Source organism: Macadamia integrifolia, unplaced genomic scaffold, assembly GCF_013358625.1.
Source record: "Macadamia integrifolia cultivar HAES 741 unplaced genomic scaffold, SCU_Mint_v3 scaffold401, whole genome shotgun sequence".
In the NCBI taxonomy this organism is placed as follows: domain Eukaryota; kingdom Viridiplantae; phylum Streptophyta; class Magnoliopsida; order Proteales; family Proteaceae; genus Macadamia; species Macadamia integrifolia.
Window position 1 is genome coordinate 23,787 of NW_024870043.1, and position 10,651 is coordinate 34,437.

Below are 10,651 nucleotides of genomic sequence, written 5' to 3' on the forward strand. Positions count from 1 at the left end.
AGAGAGGAATAATATTTAATTTTATCGTTTTTGACTTTGATTGATAGAGAAATATTATTGATATTTTTTATCGTTTTCCTTCCCACCGTAGAAATTAGGAAACAGAAGAGGGGAAGCACAACATCTCGAGCCGTGAATCATCAATGGGGTCGTGCAGTAATCGATTTCCATGTCCACGCGAAAGCAACGAAACTACTCATATCTGTCTCTCTCGTTTGTTGTTCATCCCTTTGGCCGTCAAGGAAGGAAAATTTCTTTTACTATAATTACATCTGCACGAGAAAACATAATTAATATGTAAAAAGAGTAAAGGAAAGCTGAGAAAGCAACAAAATAATTACTAAAATGATAATGCTTAAAGCTGTTACCCATCCCGGGTCTCTCTCTCTCTGTTAGAGTCAGCACTCCCTGGAATCTTGCCGGGTTCGTCTGGATCAGCTTCAGGTAGCCCTGTTTTCTTTCAATTTCAATTTTGTTTTCTCGACCTATTTGTTTGAAGATGGATGAAAATTGTTTTGATCTCTGGGTGTTGTTTTCCTGCTATTTATCGTATTTATATTGGCCTAAATTTGAGTGATTTTTCTTTCCTTCTTCATCTGAAGCTTGACTTGTAGCTTAAATAAACTGAAGATTGCTCTAATAGTAGCTTTCTTAATCTCAAAATTGTTCTATAGATGGATGATTCCATTTATTATGACTATGATACGAGGAGTCTCTGGTTTTGTTGCTGAGAGAATCATTGATTTTTATCTATAAATGGGTACTTGCAGGATTCCGGGAATTTAGATTCCAGACGGAGGAACTCTTTTCAGCTAGATATTTAAGGGGATCGATATCTTTAGGGTTTTAAAGGAAGGAATTGAGTTAAAAAGGCTCCGAACAGAATACGGAATTTTTCCTCGTATAAACAAGCCGTTCTTGTTGATGGGTAGGGCTTGAAACAGCAGTTTTAACCGACGAAACAGATGGAATTAATCGATGAAGAGGCAGAGAGTCCACGGCTCTGGGTTCTTCTACTTACTTTGAATTCTATGGAATCATATCCTTGTTGAATGTAATTCTTGGAGGTGATGTTCATGGCTTCTCCAGTCTTCATGTCAGAAAAGAGAATGCAACCCTCGAGGCTCCTTTTCTGTCTGATAACCTTCTCCATGTTTCTTCTGATGCTTTCTTTCGTCTTCTTGCTTCAATCTAGTAATAGTTCATTAATATCAGAATCGGTTTTCAGGATGATGCTTCTTAATAACACATCGGTGTTCTTCAGACCCAATAGTGGCAGTATCAGTGACAAACTTTCTAATTCTCCTACTTTGACTTCTCCAACCATCAGCAGAAAACCCAGCTCAAGATCCCAAGATAATGCTTGCCAAGGTCCCAAATTGAAGAAGGAGAGAGTGGATTTAGGACAAGGGACTAACAAGGCTTGTGACACAGCTCATGCCCTCCTCAGGGTGTTTATGTATGACTTGCCTCCTGAATTTCACTTTGGGCTATTGGGGTGGGAAGGGAAGGCTGGCCAAATATGGCCTGATGTCATTGACATCCCACCATACCCTGGTGGGTTGAATTTGCAACACAGCATAGAGTATTGGCTCACACTGGATCTTCTCTCGTCAAACAACCCAAGTGTGATCAGGCCCTGCAGTGCAATTAGGGTGATGAATTTGAGCCAGGCAGATATAGTTTTTGTGCCATTCTTCTCATCTTTGAGCTACAATAAACACTCCAAGCTGCATGGAAGAGAGAAAGTTAGTGTGAACAGGATGTTGCAGGATAAAGTAGTGCAATTCTTGATCAGTCGGAATGAGTGGAAGAGATCGGGTGGGAAGGATCATCTAATCGTGGCTCACCATCCAAACAGCATGCTGACCGCACGGAGGAAGCTGGGTTCTGCCATGTTTGTGCTTGCTGATTTTGGAAGATACCCGGCTGAGATCGCAAACATAGATAAGGACATAATTGCTCCTTACAAGCACATTGTAAGGACCATTGGTGGTGAATCAGCACCATTCAAGAAACGACCAATCTTGGTATATTTCCAAGGAGCAATTTATAGGAAAGATGTAAGTGATATAACTGTATTCTTTCCTTTATGTTGGATTGCTCTTAGATTTCTTGTTGATTTTTAATGAATGAGGATAAAAAAGTTTCTTATGTTAGATGGGTTATTGGTGCTATATAATGGTATTAATCATCAGAACTCCTTGTTTCTCTCTGGTTAATAAATTGCCATATAGGAATCAAGTTAATCCATAGGCTTTAATGTTGGGGAAGCTTATACCATCCCTTTATTCCGCACTGGTGAATTACACCATTTAAGCCATATGGATAATCTTTTAATCTAATTCTCTTGGAGTTGTTTCTCAGGAGTATTATTGAACTGTCAATATTTGACGGCAGATAAAAATGGTCTGAAGAAATTATTGCCTTGGTGTTTTGTGCATTATATGAGCAACATAATATCATGAATGAGTCACTATTGGTCATTTGGAATGACAGACCAATAATTTTGTTACTTAAGAAAGGAGAGGAACTTGCAAATGAAGACACTGGTTTTCTTTTCTGTTTTTCTGCATCTGTCTCTTTCTCCCTATTTCCTTTTGCAGAAAATACTATTTTTCTTTGCAACTCTCCAATATCTACACTGGCCACCCTTTCCATTGGACTATGCATATCTTTGGTGGGACATCTGATGGTAAATCTTCCCTATTTGGTCCTCTTTCGTACCCCCCTTTCTTTTCCATTCCCACTGGGCAGTTGGGGGAGAGTATCTCTTATTGAATGATCATATCAATGTACCCTATAGTTTCTTTCCCTTATCTCCCCCCCCCCCCCCAAAAAAAATAAAATAAAAATGAAAAATGCCATCCAGGATGTACTGTCTAGCCATTTGATGTCAGATGGTTAGGATCATCTATCAGTTGAATTGTTTTCCCAGGAGATTTCCCGGGTATTTATTGTACATAAGTTTCCAGTTCTACCATCATCTGTTACTTTTGAACTGCACAGGTATGGTTGCTAGCTTTTCCTGGTCCTCCCATCCGGGGATAAGTATCATTTTGCTAAACCTGTTGGATGTGTATCAACAGAATTACTGGGGTTAATTGTCAGTATTCTATGTCGCAAAAGATGTATTGCAAAATCCTAATATATTATTAGAAGCTTTCTGGCAGCTACAATTGACCTCTTCGATAACCAGCATTTACCCTTCGTATCTCTCACTTTATATGAAGCTTAAGAATCCAGCAGTTTATTAATATTTTAATTTTATCAAGGCTTTATCTTTACTTCATTTCTTTCTTGCTACTGTAACTTTGCTGATATTGCATCTTCTGATTGGATTCGTGTTTCAGGGAGGGGCCATTCGTCAAGAACTCTATTATCTTCTCAAAGATGAAAAGGATGTACACTTTTCATTTGGAAGTGTGCGTAGCCATGGAACTACTAATGCTGGCCAAGGGATGGCCTCATCCAAATTCTGTCTGAATATTGCTGGAGATACCCCCTCTTCGAACCGCCTCTTTGACGCGATTGTGAGCCACTGTGTCCCTGTGATAATTAGTGATGAGATTGAGCTCCCATATGAGGATGTCTTGGACTATTCAGAGTTCTGTATCTTTGTACGTGCATCTGATGCAGTGAAGAAAGGAATCCTATTGAATCTACTCAGGGGGATTAATCGAGACAGGTGGACCACAATGTGGGAAAAACTGAAGGCAATTGCACACCATTTTGAGTATCAGTATCCATCCCAGCCAGGTGATGCTGTGGACATGATTTGGCAGGCGGTCTCTCGTAAGAGAAATTCCATTCAATTTAGAGTTAACAGAAACAACAGGCTCAGCCAATCTCAGCTGATGGAAGAGTAAATAGGTGTACATGCTCGTAGGTATTTCCTTTTACCTCCCTTTTAATTGATATTAAATTTCTTGTTTGGTAATCTATTTGGGTCAAAGGTTAGTGTAGAGGTACAAACACACTACACTTCTTTGGAAAAGAATCCGTACGAGCTCTATCTGTTTCTATATAGATAAAACACACTTATAATGTAGATCTCAAGCGATTCTCAGTTTGAAATTATGGTCTTACATTTCTATTTGAAGTTTTTCAGCAAATATTCTTCCTGTGCATCTTTGGTAGCATGTAATTCAATCTCAGAGAATCAACAGGGAATATACCCAGTTATCAGCAGCCTGGAAAGAAAGATGAAATCTATATTTGAAGAAACCAGACCTGTGCTTTAGATCCCAGTCTGTGTTGCGTATCAACCGCTCGTAGTCACTCATACAAAACCTGTACCATTACCCAAAAAGGAGAGGGGGGGGGTGAAGAAGTATCCATCTTCCAAGCAATGAAGACATAACCATAGGATTCCTAAATGATTGTATGAAAGACTTGTAAAAGTTGGAAAATGCCAAATAATTTCACTATAGTTTGCAGATGTATGTAAATCCTTTTCTTCAAAAAAAAAAAAAAAAAAAAAAACCCACTGTGGACTAATTTGTTTGAGAGCCAGCATCTTTGTTCTTACAGTAATTTCTCCATTGGTGGTTAGGATCTCAGTTAAGAAGACAGAGAGACGATGCTGGCCCACTGAAGGGATTTAAGGCCACTAACTGTGCTATCTATACATACCTCTCTGTAAAAAAAGCCTCTTAAGTTATCAAACAAAATAGAAGAAAACCGACCAATCCACAGGAAAAGAACTTCTTGAAGGAAGCAGAGTTTGTCCACCACTTTCTAGTGTTTCTTTAGTCAGGTACAACAAATAGCTATTTCTTTATTTAGCAATCAGCTTCCTTACTATTTGATTCTTTGATAGAAGAAACCACTAGGACTTATCAACCCCTGTTGTGGATGGGATCCGATCCTCTTCGAACTCTTCTTTTGCTCAAACTGTTGGGATCGAATTTTGGGGTTGCTGGTGCTTCAGGTACCAAATTCTTCTTGGTGTTCAGCTCCTCCATGACAGCCTTAAGAATACGTGAGTGCTTCCGCACTAGCCCCTCTTCTTGTTTGTCCCATCTGAGGACATAATCAATGCTTCCAATGCCCGAAACCTTTCCAGGTTGAACAGCTAAGACCCCAATACAGAGAAGAAGGATAAGCATCCTATGAGCACAGAAAACCATGGTTTCTGCAGAAAGAAGTGGAATAGAAGTTTCTGTTGTTTAGAGTTGCAAGAGAATAAGCAGCTCTGAAACTGTGTAGAAAGTTTCTCTTGCTTATAGTTAACAAGAGAATAAATAGTTCGGAAGCTGTAATCCTTATATTCTTATGGCTCATTCCTGTAGATATAAGCTTGTGATTTATCCTATTATGGAATTTAGGTAGGGAGCTTAAAAAGCATAAAGCACACAGAGGGTCCCAGAACACCTAGAGAAGTTTAGATTCACCTCAATCATAAGCCTGCAATCCAAGCAAATTAAGGCTGTTTTAGAAGACTCTGACAGATATGAATAAAGTGGTTGGAACACCACTCTTCAGAAGGTAAGCATCTTTTCATTGGTTCCCTACATTCCTATCATTTGCCTTGCTTTTGTCTACTAAACAAAGGCCAACAGGTCCCTTGGAACTCCCGGCCAACTTGCCACATCACCCGACCATGCTTGCATGTATATTCACAAGAACTGATATATCCTCAGCTTCTCTTAACGGTTTAAAGCTTATATTTTACAAGTTGTACAGTGTGCAGTTCAGTTTGCTGGAAGGAACAGATTAGTTTTATAGAAGTCCTTTTTGTTGTTGGTTTATTGAGAAAAGAAAAAAAACACACCCAAACTAACAGATTACTAACTACATGAAGGAAGAATCAAGTGGAATCAGTAATAAAGAACTAAGAAAACAGAAAAAAGGACCCCTTGGTATTACTCTGTTCATAGTTATTTTCATGGAATCAGAATTTCACCTATGTACAGTGGCACACAATGACAGTTGGGTCATTATGATTGAGAATGCGTGGCCCAGCCAAAAGCATGCCATGAGCTTATAGATTTAGATTGCAACAGTTGCAAGCAAGCAATAAAGTAGGGATAGGGAATAGAATTCCAAAAAAAACAATCACTCACTTTATGCTATTCTGAGATCTTCCACCTACTTTAGAATTCCAAGCTCACCTCTCCATGCAGCAGAACACCAGTCCTTAGTTTCTTGTGCTAAATGGGTCTCTTTATGCTTTTCTTTGGACTGCTGAACCTTAAGCCCCTCATTCAAAGCTTCAAAGAAGACCCACCACAAGCTTCTCCACATAACATCATATCTTCCTTCTTCCTCTTCTCTTTTCTTTTTTCCCCCTCTTAAAATTCTCTCGAATATCCATGTAGACTAACATCTTTCCCTTTATTTTTTCTCTTTCATTAATTTAGAAAATCACATGCAACTAGGAACATTATTAAAGCATGAGTTCTCTCACTTTATCGAAATTGTAGAGAGGTTTTTGGGAGTTTTAACAAGTTGGACTGGTCCATGGTCCAAGCAGAATACAACTCTCAGCTTAGATATGTTATTAATTGATGGGTCTTTTTCTTTGGCTTTCAATTAAAGCAGAAAATAACAGTAGTAGTAGTGTTGTTGCTTTCTAATCTCCCTCCTCCACCCCAACCTTCAAAACTTCCTCGAGTGAGTTTTTTTGTTGCATCATACCAAACTTGATCCATGAGATGCATGGATGTGTAGGCTGCCTATTTTATATTTTACCTAATAATATTGTGATATATGATCATACACAATAAGGGTTTTGGATTCACATCTTGTAAGATACCATGTACATGTGTGTGCAAGAGAGAGGGAGAGGAATATATCATACACAACATATGCCAAATAAGGAAATGGGGTAGGGTATATAGGGAGTAAGATGGGACCCTTAGTTGGAGGTGTACGGGTATGTACCTTTTGAGGTTTGGTACTTGATAGATACCCTTCATTCTCTTAAAGTAGAAGATATATAGATATTGGGAGGGGATAGAAGTGTGGGAGCCCACTGGCTCTATTGTTGGAAAAGAGTAAAGCTGAGTTCATAATGAAGAGATCTTAATTATTCTATTATTATCAGCTAGGAATTTGGGGTGGATTCTCGAGCTTGGTCTTAAAGTTGGGGCCTTTGAACCTTTTTTTAAACAAGGCAGACCAGTTCGGGTCGAACCCTCCCACCCAACCGGTCTGACTGTAATGGTTCCCTTCAATGCACTAATACTTAGCCACCAAAGAGAGAAAGAAAGGGAACACAAAAGGAACTAAAGCATACCCCTGACTTGTACTACTATTTATTTATACATCTCTGCTGTAACTTTGCACTGTTCCATTGATATTTATCTATTTTTATTGCTTTCTTTCCGTTTAATTCGGGTGCATCAGTAATATTGCTCCATTATGCAAGAGCATCGACGCCGCCCTGACATTATCTGGTGCTTGGTGAGACTTGATCTTCAATTGCCACACTCAACCAGAAAGGGCATGATCCTCAAATTTTAATTACTATTTTCCTTCACCCAATTCGTCTCCTTAAAGTCTAAAAACAGTTTAAAGAAATTGTGTGACATGACTAAGAAGAGGGATGAGGTTGAGCCTGGCATGAAGTTTGCCTTCCATTCTAAAAAGATCAGCTAAAAGTCTATTAATCATTATTGCAGCCTAAACGAAAGGGATTACCCCTTATACAGAGATAGAAACTCTTAATCCAATCTCTTATGTGGGGGACCAATCAAAATGATGATTAGGAATCTGCTATAGCATATTAGGTGTCCTATTCAACACAGTAAGCAAGAAAGTAGTGTATGATCTATAATGATTATGGGATTCATAACTAGAATCTAGCAGGGCATCAAATGGACCAAAGTGAACTTGTTTGAATGATGGCCAAATAAAATTTTTTTTCCCCTTTTCCCTTTTTCCCCCCACCCAAAAGGAAAAGTTCATTCTTCCAATTTGTAGCAAGTAATGTTGAAGCACAAAAAGAATAGAGGATAACTACTTGTTGAGAATATATGGTTAGGGGCTAAGGAATTGCTTTAACTAGAAACTGAACAATGATTACATCCTTAATTAATGAATGAAATTAGATGAGTGGAACATATGCTCTGGAATAAAGTTGTAATAAAATACCACCAAGAATCTACTTTTAGAGTGAAAACTGTTGGTTATAAAAGATGGGAAAGATGGGAGTTTCTATCCTCTTGCATAGTACATAGCCAACTCTTGGCAACTAAACTACAATAATTATTTACAGGGAATGAGAAAGCTACCCAATTGCGTGTGTCTATACCTAGACATAGTTGGGCGTAAAAAGATTGTGTTGCCCCCCCACCCACCCCAAGCGCCACTACACAGCTTCCCATTGGTCTGTGTGCTGGTGCAGTGGCTGCACAAGTGGGTAGGATTTATTGCCCTTATTTATAAGCTATTACATCACAACTTGGATGCTTGACCCAAGCTTTAGCTAAGATTTCTTGTTAAAAAGATACAGGGTTTGAAAACTAGGATAGGAATGGCCTACTTGAATCGGAATCATCTGGCCCGATTCCAATTAATCCTGATTCTAAGTGTATTTTGTCCAACTAATTTAGGCGAGGTCAGGCGATGCCGATTGCTTCTAGGTGAGTTTGACCAATTCCTGACTGATTCCGAGATAATTCGATCTCAAATTGATGGAGATTGCATATTCGATTCTGAGTTTTTAAGCATTGAAAGTGTTGATCGTATGGTAACTCTCAAGGGGATGAATTTAGTATTGAAGAACTTTTAAAAACTTTTCAACATTGGTAGAAGAAAATTGAAAAATAAGCAATCACACAATGGAAAGACGAATGATTTATAGTGGTTTGATACTCTTGTTAACCTACATCCAATCCTGAGAGTTCCTTGGTCTAGAATTTCAACTATCAAGATTCAAGATTGAACTTCCTAATGGTGCTACTCAAACCTTTACAATGTTGTTTCCAAGGGCTCACTACTTACAATCCAATCTGTTTTAGGGGTTCCAATTTCAGGTCCGCCCAGCCCACCCATTTAAAGCATGAAGCAGCCTGGCCTGATTAATAAATATGTTGGGTTCAAGCCCGACCCATTGATAATCAGTTCCTGGTTTAAGGTTGCAACCTAACAGGCACCTGATCGTATCGACTAATTACTAACCTGACTCAACCCGACATGTTTAAAGCTCAATTAGAGCCCATTTATAGTCTTACTAAAGCCATTTTATTTAGTCCAACACATTTAAAGCCTGATTAGAGCACATTTAAAGATAAATAACTAATTAATCTGTTTAGTCCAATTAAGGACCAACACCACCATTTATAAATAGGATCATGTATACCATATGAGGCCTCATTACTTAAATGGGTCAGTCACGATGTGAGATCCTAAAGTGGGCAAGCCCGATTAGGCTTGACCAATTGACACCCCCTAAAGTACAAGTCCGCCCCATAAGGTATGTTCTTATTATAAAACCTTCCCCAGCATTATGCTTTTGATTTGATTTGATTAGCAAAGGGATTTCGAGTTCTAGATTGCTAGTAATAGTATTCTCTCTCTCTCTCTCTCGGGGATATAGACCTAACCTGACATGAACCCCTTGAACTTTTCCGGTTTTACGGTTCAGGCCCAAGGGTAAATCCCGATTACACACAGCCACACCTAATCCATGTTATAGATCAGTCGCGAAGAGACTCAAACTAGAGACGTTTGTTAGCACACAAACGCCTTTGGACCAGTGGAGCTACACCCAGGGTGTATAACTAGTAAAATATATAAAAAAAGACTCATACTTGAATAATCTCGTATTCCCATCCTATAACCATATTATAGGCTCATAAAAGTGATCCATTACAAATAATACCCTTAAGAATTAAATGTTCAACACATATATGATCCACCCTAAAGCTTATTTCTGATAAAAATAAGTCCATTTCAATGGCAAATCTCCATCTCTTCCCACATATATTATCCTCTATGCGATATGTGGAATGGAAATTCTAACATCGAATGTGAATCTGTCAACCCGTCGCTGAAGTTAGTGATTTTGCATTGCATGTTGTTAAGAATGCAACGAGCTCTTTTTCTGAATCCGAGAGATATACTTCTTAGGCCCTTTTGGACAGGCATGTCAAGGACCAAGGGCACTTCTCCTCTATAGGAGGATATCTTGGGCACTTAAAAGAAAGAATGTAATAAATGTCTCCTTCCTCCTCGCATGCTCACCTTTTTTTTTTTCATTAGGTTTTGCCTTTTCAAGTATTGATATTCTCTTTGTACTGTAACTGAACATGACCTAAGTATGTCTTAACGTGGTCCAATAAGTAAGTGCAACAACTACTGAAAGGGCCCATAAGCTATTTCATTTTTCTTGTCGATTTGCATCACATAGATTGCACCATACCCTTAAATCTCTTGAACATTGCAAGTTTCCCGGTTGCAATTGACATAAAAGAAGGATAATGATTGATCGTCAAGTGTTCATATGCTATGGTGAAGTCAAAGCTTTGATAGACCTTGAGATAAGATGAGCCAACTCTCATGTTCAGTTACTTATTACTATCAAAGTAAAATTCTACAGCTTGACAAACATACAGCTCCCGATGTATGACCCCGTGATACGGAATTCCACAGAAATCTCCCCAGTTAAATTTCAGCACGAAACAAGTGCAGGACACTCCAT

The 10,651-nt window shown here is 38.7% G+C and overlaps 1 protein-coding gene across 5 annotated transcripts; it reads left to right on the forward strand.

Annotated features, from left to right (window-relative positions):
• The first annotated feature begins 115 nt into the window (after positions 1 to 115).
• On the forward strand, positions 116 to 4,491 carry LOC122068473 (probable arabinosyltransferase ARAD1). 5 transcript variants are annotated; one of them, XM_042632342.1, is made up of 4 exons: positions 116 to 444; positions 771 to 2,063; positions 3,354 to 3,889; positions 4,112 to 4,491. In XM_042632342.1, exons 2-3 carry the CDS (start codon positions 1,071 to 1,073, stop codon positions 3,867 to 3,869), a joined length of 1,509 nt encoding a protein of 502 aa, XP_042488276.1. In that variant the 5' UTR covers positions 116 to 444; positions 771 to 1,070; the 3' UTR covers positions 3,870 to 3,889; positions 4,112 to 4,491. The 5 variants fall into 5 exon arrangements, with proteins under 5 accessions (XP_042488276.1, XP_042488275.1, XP_042488277.1 ...); XM_042632341.1 differs by having other exon boundaries at positions 4,170 to 4,490; XM_042632343.1 differs by lacking the exon at positions 4,112 to 4,491 and having other exon boundaries at positions 117 to 444; positions 771 to 1,067; positions 1,229 to 2,063; positions 3,354 to 4,077.
• Positions 4,492 to 10,651: the final 6,160 nt, after the last annotated feature.

Coding starts and splice junctions, on each gene's coding strand:
- LOC122068473 (XM_042632342.1), top strand. CDS start 1,071: ATGTTCATGGCTTCTCCAGTCTTCATGTCAGAAAAGAGAATGCAACCC. Junction 2,064..3,353: donor GAGCAATTTATAGGAAAGAT/GTAAGTGATATA, acceptor TTCGTGTTTCAG/GGAGGGGCCATTCGTCAAGA.